General features: G+C 40.3%; 1 protein-coding gene across 2 annotated transcripts; it reads left to right on the top strand.

Moving 5' to 3' along the window:
- The first annotated feature begins 418 nt into the window (after positions 1 to 418).
- LOC134179818 (uncharacterized) lies at positions 419 to 6,291 on the top strand. Of its 2 annotated transcripts, XM_062646788.1 has the most exons (4): positions 419 to 571; positions 634 to 658; positions 717 to 1,749; positions 5,855 to 6,291. In XM_062646788.1, the coding sequence occupies exons 1-3, from the start codon at positions 556 to 558 to the stop codon at positions 1,741 to 1,743; spliced, it is 1,068 nt and encodes a 355-aa protein (XP_062502772.1). In that variant the 5' UTR covers positions 419 to 555; the 3' UTR covers positions 1,744 to 1,749; positions 5,855 to 6,291. The 2 variants fall into 2 exon arrangements, with proteins under 2 accessions (XP_062502772.1, XP_062502771.1); XM_062646787.1 differs by lacking the exon at positions 5,855 to 6,291 and having other exon boundaries at positions 717 to 1,753.
- Positions 6,292 to 18,481: the final 12,190 nt, after the last annotated feature.

Genomic DNA, 18,481 nt, shown 5'->3' with positions numbered 1-18,481 from the left:
AGAAGTATAAAGACAAACACTTGAACGAATCACTTAGCCTGTGCTTGACAAAGCAAGCTAGTGCTACTCTGGTGGAAGCAGCTCGAATTATTCGTAGGTTAAGTGATAAAGACAATCTTCTAGCTATCGAACATCAGCATCAACCTCAGCAATTGAGGTGAGATATCATCGTTCTAGTTACTCGACATACACACACAAGCAAAATCTAAAGCGTTTCATAGAGGCAAGAATTGAATCCCCTGTTGCACCATACTCTGATGTTATGAAGTGAAAAGGTGAACGTAGAAATACAGATTTGAAAAATTTTCCCGTGTTCCCTCTCCCCCCCAATCTCGGACTCTGGCTACGCCACTGTAGGCTCGAGTGTCCAGCCGTTCATCTCCCCCGCGGCGGAGAAAGACCTTTTCTCCGCCACGGGGGATGACCGGCTGGACACTCGAGCCTAACGCCACTGTTGCGGTATGTAAAATCTCACTTCATTGAATCAATAGACGTCGCGCTCTTGGCACCGAGGTCGCGAGAAGTGTTGCGCATGCGGCAATCGCAAGCTCTAACATGGCAGCGAAGAAAGGTTCGTCATTGGCATATGTATCGAATGAGTCGTAACTAGTTTGTGATGTATCATATGTGAAGCAAAAGTGGCATCTGCAGACGAGAAGTAAGGGACCCCGACACTTGCGTGTGACGTGTGCCTTACCATTTTCTTTGTATTCTAGAGTCGGGCAATCGACCGTCGTTTATTATTTTGGTCTTACATTTCTAAAAGTCGAGCTGTCTTGTGCTGTCCAACTTATCGATGCACGACAACTAGTACCGGCGGCGGAAGATAAGTTGAAGTGGGAGGCATTCCTGGATTCTGTGGACAATGACCTGCATTTATATTCGACGCTGCGTCAGGCTGTGAAGAAAGACAGTGTGAAATTGGAACCACACTTTGAATGTATTCCTATGCTTGGGGACAGGAAGATGACGTATATATATAGACATGATAAAACCATGTCATTCTCAGATGTAGATAAAACCAAACTTTGGAAGACCTGTCTATCCGAGAATGAGTATAGGGAAGTCAGTGAAGAGTACAAGGAGGATGATAGATGTGATATGCTGATTCCATATTTCAGGTTAAATCCATCCATTCCTAAAGAGCATCCCTTCTTGTCGTCCAATGTTGGCTGGAAACAACGAAGGGCACGCTATCTCAAGGAAGAGGGCTGGACACATAGACTGGAGTGGTGTTTAAATAAGCTATATGACCAAGAATTTGCATTTGCCATGTGCTTTGGGGATGATTGGATGCAAGTGGGTAGGTATGACCTTGACAAAGAGTTGTGCTGGCATCCTTTTTCTGGTACACCAGACATCCTTGCTGGAAGTTCCAGGACATCAGAAACACTTGTTATGGTGGCTAAAGTCACTACAGAAGACCTTATTGAATGCAAAGAATCAAACTCTGGTGGTCAAGGACAGCTATATGCAGCCATGTTGTTGACTGCTGGTACTGCAATTTTAACACGTTTGGTGAACCAGCAGGATGACGGTGACATTGAAACAGTGACAGTGAGAGGCCTTCTAATAAATAGGAAATATGACTGCAGCATCTGCCATCTAGAAGTCAAGCCATTTGGCAAAGACTATCCCAAATGGAGTCATTGCTTCATCGTCGATGGGGCACTGAACGAAATGAACTTACTATGGACGTTGAATGAGCTATGGAAACTTCCTACTGAAGCTGATCATGCCTGACTCCTGGTGAGACCGTGTCAGTTGTGTTGCTATTACAAAGAATGCATGCATTACCTTTGTATAGACACGGCCTACTTGACAGAAAATGATAGCTACAGGTAGTCTATTATCAAACACTTTTGTCTGATAATTTTGAGCACTCGCTAAAGTTGTACTGTAACATTAGGTGAGAACTTTAGCTCAAAAGTTGTTAAGAACCCCATTGTGTATCTGTCCAAATACAAGCCCCGCTGAAATTCAAATTGCTTTGCACCTTAGTCTGAGTGTTGAAGACTATTGCGCAAAGATTTCATGGTATATACAAAGGAAATATTTTGCATTCAATTGCTATGTGCTACTTGACGCATGCAAATGCTTTGTATAGACATGGGCAATTCGTGCAGAAAATTTGTATGCGCTTGTGTTTCACTGACAGTGTGTGTGTGTGTGTGTGTGTGTGTGTGTGTGTGGGTGTGTGTGTGTGTGTGCACGTGCGTGCGTGTGTGTGTGTGGTGTGTGTGCCCATATGCATGTGTGTGTGTGTGTGTGTGTGTGTGTGTGTGTGTGTGTCTGGGTCTGTCTGGGTCTTTGTGTGTGTGTGTGTGTGCATGTGTGTGTGTGTGTGTGTGTGTGTGTGTGTGTGTGTGTGTCTGGGTCTGTGTGTGTCTGTGTCTGTGTGTGTGTGTGTGTGTGTGTCCGTGCTTGTGTGTGTGTTTGTTTTTGTGCATGTGTGCATATGTCTGGTCTGAAGAAGTTTGAGGATGAGAGAATGAAAAAATTAGAATGATAACACGTACACATGTACACTTAGCAAATGGCTCAAGGAGTAATTACAAGTCAATATGTATGCGCCATCTGTCATCGCGATTGTTATTCTCGTATTGGTCTCTATGCACATAAACAAGCACACAAACGATGGTTGAATTCTAATCAGTAGAGAAGTCGTGGATTCGTACATCTGCAGCGGACAATGTAACATAATGTGCATGTGTGTGTATATGTGTATGCATCTGATTGTTTGTTTATGTGTGTATTGTGTGTGTATTTGTTGTTTGGTACTCTCCCAAACCACAAATGAAGTCCAATCATTTCCTTACACAAGAGAGAGAGTATGGTCAAATGTTCAAGAAGCCGGGTTGTTTGCTAAAACCAAAATCATTTCCAGAGAATGAGGTTTGTGCTGTTTCTCATCTGTGAGACATATGACAAGAGATTGTCAGCTTGGTTTATTTAGTTATCATTTGATCAAGACCAGATTTGTATCCTCTTGTCATACATATGGAGGCAGATGATACCAGTGGGTTACTGTGTGTGTGTGTGTGTGTGTGTGTGTGTGTGTGTGTGTGTGTGTGTGTGTGGTGTGTGTGTGTGTGTGTGTGTGTGTGTGTGTGTGTGTGTGTGTGTGTGTGTGTGTGTGTGTGTGTAGATAGATTATTTGATTTTGACATTCAAGGCCAAGTCCATTAGTTAATCTATGACTTTGTTGTTTGAAAGTGTCGTGTAGTGAGCACACAATACAACTCAACTGATTATGATATACTTCCGCTAATAAGTCTCTAATTAGATTAGTAACACCAAAGTATACACTACACCTTCCCCTCCTTAATTAAAGAGAGCTGTATTGTCACAGTTTAGTGACAGAGTAACGTTCTGGAGTTTGTCTGACAGACAGCAAAGCGATTTGCTTTATGATTCTTGTTTGTCAGCGGGAGCTGTAGCAGAGGCATCTAGTAACCTACGATTAGAAAGTAGCAAATTTTCTCGAGAAATGTCTCCTGAAGGCGATCATAGTTATTCCACTGACGACACTGCATTCGTACAATCATCAGTAGAAGAGGATATGGGCCGCAATCTTTTCCACGCGGCAATGCACTTGCGTAGTCAAATTTTAAGCCTAGATAGTTAACAAATTGTATGCAATGGCCTCCAAGTTCCAACGAATTAATTAAGTGACCCTCACAGATGTCATGAGAATCACGATCAGCCAGTGGTTCATCAACGTCTACAATTTCAACCAATTCCAATTCCTTTTCCATCTATTGTAAGGCGAAAGTTGTTAAGATGTCTAAAATAATTTCCATATGTAAATTTAATAAAAGTACTACAGTTCTTACCGCCACAGATGCAAAACGTGCTACGCATGCGGACAAACCACGTGCACGTTATCGGCACTTGCGGCTTTTGACTTTGTAGTAACTCAATTGAACTGTTCACCTTTCTGCAAATTAGTGGACGTAAACCACACGAATTGCGATTGTTTCTAGCTGATTTCAACAAACTTCAGAATCAACAAATAGACACTCACAATGCTAGCCTAGACTCGATCTGAACAAGCCGGTTACGTATGTACAGTATATTGCATCTATTGCACGTATATGCTTTACACAGAGACTTCAATTTGTTTGCCCAAGATCTTTTAATTTCTGTCCCAAGAAAGACAACTCAGATTCAGATTCACATATCTAAAACATAGATTCCTCTGCTTCTATATATATGTCGTCCAAAAAAATTCGCATTATATGTGTAGTAATTATGGGTCATAGAATTCAGTACGAGGTCTGCTACAGTATGCCATACTCCTGTACTTTGTTCCATTTCAGAAAGCTGCCAGGAAGAAAAAGAATTACTATAGATAGGGCAGCTTCGGCTGCAAACTGTAGACAGAAACTCTCTCTTGAGATGCATGGTATCCATAGATTGATGGCTGCTTGATGCGGTCACCTAGAAGACTAAAACCCACGTTGACAAAACAGACAACAAGTCTCAATGAAAGACATTAACCTGCTACAGTAGTCGAAGAATTCATGGCATGATGGTCCAGTACTGTTTGTTTGCACAAATGTCATGTTACATATAGGTATATATATATATATATATATATATATATATATATATATATATATATATATATATTACTACACCAGTAAACATAGCAATAATATACACATAAACATGCAAGGATATGCACTTACACGCATAACCATAACCCAGATCTATAGACACCGTCACAGGTACACACACACACACACACACACACACACACGCGCGCGCACGCGCGTGTGTGTGTGATGTGCATGTGCATGTGCATGCGTGTGTTTATTTCCTCTGTGCAAGACCGTGTGTCTTTGTGTCTGTTTGTGTACAGTTACCGAGCATATCTGTCTATATGTGTATCTACATTACACTACTCTACACTATTCATGCACACGCAAGCGTGCAACAACACATGTGAGCATGCGCGCGTGCGTGCACACACACACACACACACACACACACACACACACACACAGAGTTACAGGCTTTGCTAGATCAACAGCATAAATTGACAGACAAACAGGTACATGTACCAAATTCATTTGCTCATATGGATGTATGTATGTACTAATTAACGTAGAACTATTATTGACTGTATATATTACTCAATATTGACTGTATAAATCAATCAATACTGACTGTATATACTAATCAATATTGACTGTATAAATAAATCAATATTGACTGTATATACTAATCAATATTGACTGCATAAATAAATCAATATTGACGGTATAGATCAATTCATATTGACTATATAAAATTAATCAATATTGACTGTATAAATTAATCACCATAATGACTGTATAAATCAATCAATATTGACTGTATAAATCAACCAATATTGACTGTATATATCAATCAGTTTGAATGTATAAATCAATCAATACCAACTGATTTCACAGTCATTATATTGATTGATACATACAGTCAATATTGATTGATTATACAGTCAATATTGATTGATTTATACAGTCATTATTGATTAATTTTATATAGTCGGTATGAATTGATATATACAGTCAATATTGATCTATTTATACAGTCACTATGTTGATTGACTTATACAGTCAATGAAAACAGACAGACAGACAGACAGACAGACAGACGTAAATGTTTGATTTAAATGGAAAATATATGTATTGAGACAGACAGACAGATGGACAGACAGACAGACAGACAGCCTAAATTAATTAAAATGCAGTAGTCGTGTGTGACACTCACAGTACTGGATTGTGATGTAGGAGATGAGCATGATTAAGTACATGCCCATCCCTACATACCCATCATTTTCTCAAAATGTTTTTTTATTTTTTAGATGATACTCGCTACAGTGGATGGCATAGTCGGCCAGTAGTTATTGTAGTGGTGCAGTTGGTTGCCTTTCTTGCTTTCAGTTTGACTGTGACAGGTTTTGCCACGTCTGGTTAGCTGATGTCTGATTGCTACTTAGCTAGCTGTCTACATGTATGATTAACTTTAGGTTGATAAACATTTATTGCACTTTAATTAACAAAGTATTCTATGTGATACAAGTATCTAACAAAAGATGTATACTATATTTTATGGTTGTGTACGTTGTTTCTCACAAGAGAAAATGATTTGTGCAAGAATATTATATCTAATATAAACTGTCCATATGTAATGAGTCATAGACTTCTAATTATTTTATTTAAATTATCTTAAGACTTTGAATCTTCTGATTAGTTTAGTATAAAAAAGTGAAACAAGATACAGAACTTAATTAAGAGAAACGCGTAGCAAAGAAAAAATATACAAAAAAGAATCAGACACAGTGACATTCAAGCAAATTCATTCCCTTAGTGAGGTCAGTTTGTGCAATAGCCGCCCTCTTCAAGAACCTGTGTTTGACTCGCTCATTTTCACAGATGCTTAATTCTACAAACCAATCTGAAAATCCCTCTCTGATAGAATCCAATAGACTTCATTTCAACACTATTTTAACAGCCCTGCAAACAGACGATTTTCAAAGTCCCACAGATGACTTCCACCCCTAGATGAATTCAAAAAGACAAGACTGGATATAGTTGTGTATCAATATTGTTTTTACTAGTTAATTCTAGGTGCAACTAAAAAGCTTGAGCAGTTGGCTAGAATTTGCTGCACACCAATACGCAGGGTTCATTAATTAACCCTGTACTCTAGCATACATACAACAGTAAAGGGTTTACGATTCTGCGCATTAATTAAAGGAGCACTTCACCCATTGACGCACGCGCATATTAGTCGTTTCTGGTCTTTTTGTCAAGTTGGGAAGTTTGATGCTATCTCAGAGCAGACGTGATAGCTGAGCATTATGATAACGCAAAATAACAACATCGTAGGAGACGTTTTTTTTCAAATAATTCCCTATAGAAAAATTTTTGTGCGACTCGCATGCTACTCTCATACGAAACGCATGCGATGAGGGTCGACTCGCACATGCGTAGCTCATTTACATAATTGGGACCTCATTCGCATGCGAAACGTACGGATAATCGCATGCGGAACGCACGAGAATCGCATGCACGGGGTTAGGTCACGATCATGCGCCTAGAGACATGATTGAGAACCATTTGACCGCGATTTCTTTGATTTCTGATTATATTTCTAACCAATTATTTGACATTCGCACTCTACCTTAGCAAAAACCCAGTCTAGAAATGTTTTCCACAAGAACTCGCCTTCTTCTACGCTGTGGTTGTCAGTCTGCATTTTCACTTGGGTTCTGATTTTTCTCTTGCCTGGGTTGTGAATCACTATCATGAGCGACCTCAGCAATAGGCCTATATTCGCGGAGATTTCATCGTTGTCTAATAAAGCAGTTGCAGTAACACAGACAAGAAAGACAAGACTCTTGTCTGGGTACCTGTATGTTTTTCTAATCTTCTCCAAAAGCCTCAGTCCCAGCTCCATCTTATTTCTAGCGTGAAGAATCTATCGAATTTTCTGTTTTGAGGTGGGTTAGGTGACCATGCAGTGTGGTAACAGCTACTGGAGCTGAAGTGACAAACTATCTTTTCTGTAGGGACACGTCTTTGACTGTCGCTGGACTGTGAAGCCATAGTCGATCCTCCTGCACCCGGCGTCGCTACACCGCCAAAACAGCTAGACCGTTGAACTGCCGGTTGAGTCCGTGAGTGCCCGCGTAGGTGAACAGTGCTTGATGGTGATTGGCTACAGCGAAGGTTCCCGTTCAGCTCCGCCTTTTCAGCTTGACGCCCATTGTTTCATTTCTCAATCCAGTACGAATGTTGCAGACCGGTCACATCTTGTGAGCCTCTGGGTGGTAGCTGATTAGTCTCTAAACGCGCTAATTGCTAGTCTACAGTCGCTAAATGCCGCCCTTGGTGGAGCCTGCGGTTCTGTCGTTTTCTTTGAACTTGAACTTATCCGTGTGTACATACCTGCAGTACGCTACGAATAGTTGGGAAATCCGAACCCAGTCTGAGCTACGAGCGTCTAGTAACGATGTTACTTCGTAGGTCTTCGTAGTAGAGGTCTATCCGAAGTGGTGTAGGTACGTAGATCTAGGAGGTGTTGCAACACTTGCAGAACTCGTACCATCGGGTCGCCTCTCTACATGCGGAACTTGTGATTACACATTGCGAGCTAGAGCCTCCGCATGCGAAATTGCAATTCGCATGCGATTCGTATGCGAAACCTTCCAGAGTGTTGCGAAATTCATGCGAACGCATGCGGAACTCGTGCGTAACGCATTGCCAGCTAGTCTCCGCATGCGAAATCGGCCAATTCGCATGCGTAAACGACATACACAAGAGACTCGCATGCGAATCTCATGCGATCGCATAAAGATTTTCTATAGGGTAACGTCCATTATGTGTAGGTTTCGTTTTACCGCTTCGTAATAGATAGATAGACTTTGATATTTGCGTAGGCGAAAGTAAAATGTGCTTTTTTTCACATCACTGACTCACCTTCAGTCGACCGTTTCTCCTTTCTAGTAGGAACATACGAGAACTGGACAGGACTAAAAAAGATTAGCGCGAGAGTGTCTGGCACGGTATGCGGCGGTGGCTATGAAACCATTGCTTTAATGTTATTACCGCGCTAGAGTTCAAATGTCAGCAGGTAGTCCGAATCCTTATTATTGGTAAACTAAATGAACCTATAATTAAATAAAGAACGTGTGTTGTGGGGACGCGGATGTGATATAACTGATCTAGTACTGGATACTAAAATAGTTTCCTAGTGAAGGATTTGTACTGATGACGCATATGCATTCTCATCACTCATTTCTTTACCGCTCGGCTGCCTAGCTGGGTGGGTGTCTTTCTTGTTTTGTTGGTAAGATATCACACCAGGCAGCTGTGGACTCCATTTCAGAGCTTTATCATGATCAAGTTTCCCTGTGATGTCTTGTATTGGACAACTTTGGTAGCTGCTATTTTGTCACCTTCGGCAGCCTATCCTGCAGGAGCTCCATCTAGTGTATGTGACTCGATGACTCCTCCACACGGTGGTGCGGCTCCCCAGTCTTCTGCTGCTCCGTATAACCTTGTTTTCAACATTCCATGTTACCAGCTGAACACGGAATACAACTGTATGTTGGTGTCTAACTTCACACGGGATGTGGTTAGAGCTAGAAATTTTCTGTAAAGTCTGTGTGCTTTGGCAGTGATTCTGGAAGGTGCCAATGACACGTTTAGAGGTTTCTTTGTTCAAGCAAGAGGGTCAGATGATTCGCAATTGGGGCAGTTCAAAGCAGTTGACGGCATAAGTCAAATACGACAGTGCGGAGGTGGTGATGTAAGTATATATATAGCTAATAATACGATATTTGAAATTTGAGACAACGATTAATTTTTAGGATGCAATCACTCATGTCAACAGAGACGTAAAAACTCGTGTGGAAATCTCGTGGACATCACCATCAACAGATATGGGGGAAATTCGCTTCTTGTATGTGCAGTAGGAAGAATGTAATTAATTAAGTAAGGCATACTCTAAAGGACCTATTTATGGTATGCTTATTATTGTAAGACCCTCCGTAAGGTATATTACACCCACTTCAGTGTGATGTAAGACTCTAATTAAAAACTATTCCTCTTAAAAATAATTGTCATTGCCAAAGGCGCCTTAATTGAAGTCTCCAAAATAATTTCAGGCAGATAGATGTACCCTCAATCTGCAACAGCTTCTACTGCCTCTGATGCAGTAGAAACCAACATGCGCAATTATCCAGATATGGAGTACTATTTAGTTATAATATCCTGGTAAGAACTGTCACAATATTATAGAGAGGCCAACAAATTGCTCTTGCTATAGTCACATAATTGTAATGACCAATGGCAGGCTCAAGGTCCAACAGACTGACTGTGTGATGTGTGGTGTTCTAAATAATTAAAGTGTGGGCTAGGGATGTTATAGTGGCTGATATAGGTACTTAGATAATTCATGGAAGTATACCACTGTTGCTGGGCGTCATCTATTTATCTAATTATGCTCATAAGGAATGCAATTTGAGTCTCTTCAACCCACAGTTGAGTTGGGGATATTCAAGTATTTGAGCCACTACCTTTGTAACATAACATAAGGTGTCTCATTCCTGTTAGTTGGTGCACCTTTAATTAAGACTTGGGAGAGAAAGCAGAATATTCCCCAAACTTCAAATGTAGGATACAAATACAGAGTAGCAGTCTGCATGGATACATAATTTGCTGCAAAGGATGCCTAGAGTCCTTCAGCAAATTATTTTAATACTAAGTACTAACAGATGGACAACTGTTACCATTTCTGAAACAGAGCCAAGGGGCTGCAATACGGAAAATGAGAGATTTTTATGAAAGAAATCTGTTCCCAATAAGCACTAGGGCGCTTCATGGGATATATAGAAATTGGCAAAAATGACTTGAGTACATGTATCACAGAGTAGGCAAGTGTGAGGCCTGCCCTGCATACTTAGTCTTTATATGTACTTAGGAGCACGAACAGACCGACTGCCCTCCTACACTTCTTGTCAGGTGTTTTTTAGAGGCTAATTTATCTCTCCATTCTCGTACCCTAGCTCTTCCGGTCAATACCCAGCTCACGCAACTCGAGGCTGACATTGCTTCCGAGTTATTCTGTCAGCCTCCTCTCAACTTCTGTTCCACCGCTTACACACTGTCTGGTTGCCATACCAGTACATACACTGTAGTATAGTAATGCACATCACTAGAATACAACCTTGGAATATCGACCAACTTCCGGGGCTGCATGCGTGGTCAAATTGCGCACCACAATCTTGATTCCCATTAGCAGCCCATCAGCTGTAAATAAGAACAATTTCCAAAAGATAGCACAGTCGGCTGGGCACTGTTTCGGAAATTGCCAGTAATAGTAGTGATACCAGATAGCCTAGCACAACTATAGAAATGTATTACTAGCACAAGCACAGCTATTGCTATCATGCACACAACATTACAAATTGGCTCTAAATCTATCTCTAAGTGACGTCCAGTCTGTTTGGGCATGTAACTATTCTTAGGAGATCTTAATGTAGGTTCCATCTGGGAATCACTTTGGGCTTGATATGTAGTGCTGTGCTGTGCTTCCTACTTTCTACCTAACTAGTTTTTGCTAGCCAGACTATCTGGTGTTGGCATGTAAAGTGGGTTTGGTAAACGAATCTATCTGCATGTCTGAATTTGTCTTGCTGTTTGTTCTAATGAAAGGCTTTTATGTATGCGCTTGACCACAGATATACAGTTGTACAGCAGTTTACAACATTCTGGGTAAAGATAAGTTCAAGCACATTCTTGATATGTGATTCTGCTGATGCAAACAATAATTCTCAAACTGATCATTCAAATGAAGGTAATATAAGCGACAGCAAGTTGATTCTAAGCATCAGATTTGCTGTTTAATTTTGCAGACAACTTTGCAACTCGTTACAGCTTGTGGTCTGACGAGTTTAGTCGAGGTGCTGGCTTTTCTCCAAGTCCATCCTTAGAGAATCTGCTTGATGGTCCATTGACTGATGAGCAACAAGGTCGACTGGCAGAATGGGTTGAATGGTTTCATGGACACTACTCTTGGCGTGAACATTATGTGACATCCAGTTGTAGTACCATTGATCCCCTTGATCCAATTGATGACATTACTGGTCCAGTCAACGAAACAATAACATTTGACGAATTAATTCAAAGACTGACACAAATAGCAACACGTGATTACGCCGAATGGAGGATTGCTGCCAGTGAAGCTGGAGCTGATGTGGGACATGTTTCCTCTCCTGAAGATTCCTCAGAAATATCCGACAACATCATGACGTCCCTTAGATCATGGATTGATTCAACAGGTTATCTATCACTCACAGTGCATCAGTACACAATGTTGTCAAGTAAGATGTTTTACTGTTAGGTTGTTTGAACGTATCGAGTTTTGAGTGCAGTGCCCAAGATGATCTGGTGTGTTCAGGTACTGTGTACTCAACTTCTAATATTAATTTCATTTTATTATTAACAACTTGTCAATTCTATCAAATTGTGCAGGATCGAGACCATGTCTGAGTCACAGTTGTGGGGATTATTCTGTATGCATTGACAATGCAGGATATCCCGTTTGTATATGCAAACTTGGATATGCATGGAATGGAACATACTGTACTAAGGACGGTGAAGGTTAGTAGCTCTTTCTCTTGTCCATAAACTTCTTGTCATGATAAACGCTGGTGTTCATGTGCAGACCCGTTAACTGTGTGTGAAACTCCCGATACAACGTATGCTCCTTTGGGAGGCTCAAGTGTTACTGTTCCTGATGACAGACTGGACAGCGTTGCGCCGTTGACTGTTTGTGATTTTCACAATGCGACAGCAGACGGAAATGTCCACATAAATGTTCAATCTCCAATCACATCAATAAAAGTAATACCACCTCAGAATGTGGAAACTTTTGACTTGTATACTCCACATGAAGATTACAGCATCGAAGTTGGCTGCGATCTCCTTGGACTAAGGGTAACTATTCACAGATCAGGAATATACATTGTTGTAGTTGTCATGGCAAATGGTGATGTCTACATATTTGTTGTGCTAAAAGACGTTTACTTCCCAAACCCCGACTGTAGTCAGTCAACTGGAAAAGATAAGGACAAAGACTGTGAAATAGACTTCACACGCAGTGTAAAGTGTGGCATTCTTAGAGAATTTCCATGCCCTGCAGCTGGGACTGTTCAAGTAATTTCATCTGATTTGGCAAAAGACAAGGGTTTGCGTGGACGCACCAAGGTGTCCGATGTAGACGACATTATCACTGCAGTCAACAATGCATATGCTGCAAATGGCAACAAGCCTGTTGATTTGGTCATTGATTCTCATGGCAACAAAGGTTTCTTTGTGATTGGGACAGATTATGTGTCGCTGGAAGCATTTGGCTCAGCTAACATGAAGAAACTCTGTGATGGCCTTAAAGGTAAAGTCAAATCAGTCAGCATTTATGCTTGCAAAGTAGCCCAAGGTGCTAAAGGGAGAAAATTCATCGATTGTCTCAGTAAATGCCTCGGCAACATCCCTGTTATAGCTTGGCGACAGTGTTTGTGGGCTCCCAACTACAATCCCAAGGGCAGAACTACCCGTAAAGAGTACTGGTACACATTTTCGAACTTCCTGCCTCCATATAAAGCTCGTCCAAAGAACTGTGCTGATGATGAACTTCCAAAGTAACAACATCATAAACTGATGAAGCATATCACCACGTTGACTCACAAAAAGGCAATGGGCATAGATATTAGATAGTCTAGTTAATTTGCTGCTTCACACATTATGATATGACAAAGAATGTCTAGTAGAAACTAGTGACTTCAAGTCTCATTAGAATCAATAATTCTTGTGATTGCTGTCATGTTACCATGAATGGTTAAATAGCAGTGTGTTAATCTGTGTGCAGCTGTGGTTGGCCGTGCACTGTCCAGTCTAACATTGTAATATGCAGTCATACATAATACTGTCTAGGTCAAAGACCACGAGTAAGATCAATAGAAGATAATTATTTAACTTGAGTTAAGTTATTAAAAGGTGGTTTCTAACAGTTTGCTTTCTAAAAATATTTGCAAGCATTTGCATACCTAGAACTCCAAAATAATTACAAAATAAAGTATTATCGCCTTCAATTAACTAAACCTCATCCAACATCAAACTTCATCATTTTCTCTGTCGTCAAGACCAAATAAAGACACAAGACTATCACTTTCAAAGATTTGTCCACTTTGATCCTTCGTTGTTCTCAACAATTTAGATAGCTCAAGTTTTGATTTGCTCGACTTGGAAAATAACTCAGAGACCTCTCTCTATAAGCATTAACATTAAACAATAACGTTCCAACATATAAAAAATATAGCTATTTATGTTAATAAGATTAACCCTTATCATAAACCTTTCAGACAAGCAGTAGCTCTGTTGTTAGTTAAGAGGCCACTATATGTGTTTTGACTCGCACATTTTCACAGATGCTTCTACAAACCAATCCGAAAATCTTTCTGATAGAATCCCAAGTTTCATTTCAAGACTATTTTTCTAGCTTCGAGCTCTATAGATATGAATCTCCTATAAGTTCTGCCAACAGCTGCGCAAACAGACTGATTTTCAATGTCTCCTACATGACTCACAAAAGACAAGATCGGATAGTTGTGTATCAATATTATTTTTAATAATTAATTCTAAGTGCAATTAAAATGCGTGAGCAGGTGGCTGGAATTTGCTGTACACACACCAGTATGTAAGGTTAATTTCCCCTTTGTCTTGTACTGTAAGATACTCCAGTAAAGGGTTACGATTCTGCGCGTTAACTTACCGTTTCTTTTTAATAGGGTAGGACATATAACAGTCTTGCTAGCTACGCCTCTTTCTTCTCGCAAAATGGGCGTGGCTAGTGAGACTAGCTGTACTGTAAAGCTTTGAAAGCATTGCAATTTGGACAGTTCAAATGCCTCTGTCAGCAGGTAGAGCCAAATATAGGTATTATTAGTAAACTAATTAGAACTAAATAATATAGAATGTGTCTTTGTGGACAGAATGTGTGCGGACTCCCATTTCAGAGCTTCATCATGATCAAGTTTTCCTGTGATGTCTTGTATTGAGCGACTTTGGTAGCTGTTATTTTGTCACCTTCAGCAGCTTATCCTACGGGAGCCCCATCTAGTGCAAGTGACTCGATGACTCCTCCACATGGTGATGCTGTTTCCCCAGTCTTCTGCTGTTCCGTACAACCTTGTTTTCAACATCCCATGCTACCAGCTGAACACGAAATACAACTGTATGTTGGTGTTTCACACGCGATGTAGCTATACATTTTCTGTAGAGTACTTTGTCGTTGCTTTGGCAGTGACTTTGGAAGGGGCGAGTGCTAATGACACATTTAGAGGTTTCTTTGTTCAAGCAAAAGGGTCAGATGATTCGCAATTGGGGCAGTTCAAAGCAGTTGACGAAATAAGTCAAACACAGTGTGGGGTGGTGATGTAAGTATAGCTAATAGAAAGATATTTGAAACTAGAAACAACAATTAAATTTTTAAGATGCAATCACTCATGTCAACAGAAAGGTAAAAACTCGTGTGGACATCTCCATCAACAGATATGGGGGAAATTCGCTTCTTGTATGTGCAGTTGGATGAATGTAATTAACTTAAGGCATACCATAAAATACCCATTTATGGTATGTCTTATTATTGTAAGGCACTCCTTTTTGAAAAGTTAGTCCCTCTTAGAAATAACTGTCATTGCCAAGGCACCTTACCTTAATTGAAGTCTCCAAAAATAATTTCAGGCAAGGCAGAGGTTGGGGCTTCAAATGGGTACTTTATGGTGTACTCTGAATGGCATGCAGTAGAAACCAGTCATTTAGAGAGGCCAACAAACTTCTCGTTATAGTCACATAATTGTAATGCATGGGTGGGTACTATTGTTCTAATTAAAGTGTTGGGCTGCCCATGGCCACGTGTTAGTGGCTGATATAGGTACTTAATGGAAGTATACCACTGTTACTGGGCGTCATCTATTAATCTAATTATGTTCATAAGGAATATAATATGAGTGACTCTTTAACCCAAGAATTTGAGCCACTACCTTTGTATTTAGTAGTCTAGCATAAGGTAAGGTGTGTTCCTATTTAATTTGCTGGTATTTTGACTCTATCTCTTGAAGACTCGGGAGACCAAGAAGGCACAAAACTTTCTAAACTTCAGTTGTAGAATACAAATACGAAATAGCAGTCTGGATACATATAAATTGCTGCAAAGGAGTAGCAACAGATGGACAACCATTTAGTAGACTAATAATACCAGATAACCTAGCACAACTAGAGAATGTATACTAGCACAAGCTATTGCTTGTCACACAACACTATGTACATACAGTTCTAATTCCATCCCAGTCTGGACATGTAACTATTTTAGGGGCTCTTAAATGTTGTATCTGGGAACCACTTTGGTCTTGATGTAAGCATATCATTTGCCGTTTCTGGACATATCTCCACAAGTATGTAGTGCAGTGCTGCAGCTGTGCTTCCTACTTTCTACCTAACTAGTTTTTGCTAGCCAGACTATCTGGTGTTGGCATGTAAAGTGGGTTTGGTAAACGAATCTATCTGCATGTCTGAATTTGTTTTGCTGTTTGTTCTAATGAAAGGCTTTTATGTATGCGCTTGACCACAGATTGTACAGCAGTTTACAACATTCTGGGTAAAGATAAGTTCAAGCACATTCTTGATATGTGATTCTGCTGATGCAAACAATAATTCTCAAACTGATCATTCAAATGAAGGTAATACAACCGACAGCAAGTTGATTCTAAGCATCAGATTTGCTGTTTAATTTTGCAGACAACTTTGCAACTCGTTACAGCTTGTGGTCTGACGAGTTTAGTCGAGGTGCTGGCTTTTCTCCAAGTCCATCCTTAGAGAATCTGCTTGATGGTCCATTGACTGATGAGCAACAAATTAAGATCAACTGGCAAAATGGGTTGAAAGGATTCATGGACACTACTCTTGGCGTGAACATTATGTGACATCCAGTTGTAGTGCCATTGATCCCCTTGATCCAATTGATGACATTACTGGTCCAGTCAACGAAACAATAACATTTGATGAATTAATTCAAAGACTGACACAAATTGCAACACGTGATTATGCCGAATGGAGGATTGCTGCCAGTGAAGCTGGAGCTGATGTGGGACATGTTTCCTCTCCTGAAGATTCCTCAGAAATATCCGATAACGTCATGACGTCCCTTAAATCATGGATTGATTCAACAGGTTATCTATCACTCATAGTGCATCAGTACACAATGTTGTCAAGTAAGATGTTTAAACTGTTAGGTTGTTTGAACGTATCGAGTTTTAAGCGCAGTGCCAAGATGATCTGGTGTGTTCAGGTATTGTGTACTCAACTTCTAATATTAATTTCATTTTGTTATTAACAACTTGTCAATTCTAACAAATTGTGCAGGATCGAGACCATGTCTGAGTCACAGTTGTGGGGATCATTCTGTATGCATTGACAATGCAGGATATCCCGTTTGTATATGCAAACTTGGATATGCATGGAATGGAACATACTGTACTAAGGTCGGTGAAGGTTAGTAGCTCTTTCTCTTGTCCATAAACTTCTTGTCATGATAAACGCTGATGTTCATGTGCAGACCCGTTAACCGTGTGTGAAACTCCCGATACAACGTATGCTCCTTTGGAAGGCTCAAGTGTTACCGTTCCTGATGACAAACTGGACAGCGTTGCACCGTTGACTTTTTGTGACTTCCACAATGTGACAGCAGACGGAAATGTCAACGTAGCTGTTGAATCCCCAATCACATCAATAAAGGTAATACCACCTCAGAATGTGGAAACTTTTGACTTGTATACTCCACATGAAGATTACAGCATCGAAGTTGGTTGTGATCTCCTCGGATAAGGGTAACTGTTTACAGATCAGGAACATACCTTGTCGTAGTTGTCATGGCAAATGGTGATTTCTATATATACATGTATATATATATATATATATATATATATATGTTGTGCTAAAAGATGTTGTTTACTTCCCGAACCCTGACTGTAGTCAGTCAACTGGAAAGATAAGCACAGAGATTGTGATATAGACTTCCTACGCAGTGTAACCTGTGGCATTCTTAGAGAATTTCTATGCCCTGCTGCTGGGACTGTTCAAGTAATCAATGTCATCTGATTTGGCAAAAGACAAGGGTTTGTGTGAACGCATTGAGGTGTCCAATGTAGACAACATTATCACTGCAGTCAACAATGTATTTGCTGCAAATGGCAACAAGCCTGTTGATTTAGTCATTGATTCTCATGGCAACAAAGGTCTCTTTGTGATTGAGAATGATTATGTGTCTCTGGAAGAATTTGGCTCAGCTAACATGAAGAAACTCTGTAATGGTATTAGAGCCAAAGTCAGATCAGTCAGTATTTATGCTTGCAAAGTAGCCCATAGTGCTAAAGGGAGAAAATTCGTTGATTGTCTCAGTAAATGCCTCGTTAACATCCCTGTTATAGCTTGGCGACAGTGTCTGTGGGCTCCCAACTTCAATCCCAGGAGCAGAAATATCCGTCGAGAGTACTGGTACACATTTTCAAACTTCCTGGTTCCATATAATGCTCGTCCAAACAACTGTGCTGATGATGAACTTCCAAAGTAACAACATCATAAACTGAAGAAGCATATCACCACATTGACGCACAAAAAGGCAATGGGCATAGATAGTAGATAGTCTAGTTAATTGCTGCTTCACACATTATGATATGACAAAGAATGTCTAGTAGAAACTAGTGACTTCAAGTCTCATTAGAATCAATTGTAATTGCTGTCATATTACCACGAATGGTTAATAGCAGTGTGTTAATCTGTGTGTGGCTGTGGTTGGCCTTGAAGGCACTGTACAGTCATATGCAGTATACTTAGACCATCATATAGACGGTTTATGTCAAGACCACAAG

This window comes from Corticium candelabrum, chromosome 5 (assembly GCF_963422355.1).
Source record: "Corticium candelabrum chromosome 5, ooCorCand1.1, whole genome shotgun sequence".
Taxonomy (NCBI): Eukaryota; Metazoa; Porifera; class Homoscleromorpha; order Homosclerophorida; family Plakinidae; genus Corticium; species Corticium candelabrum.
Note: the sequence above shows the minus strand (reverse complement) of the source record. Positions and strands in the feature narration are given on the sequence as shown.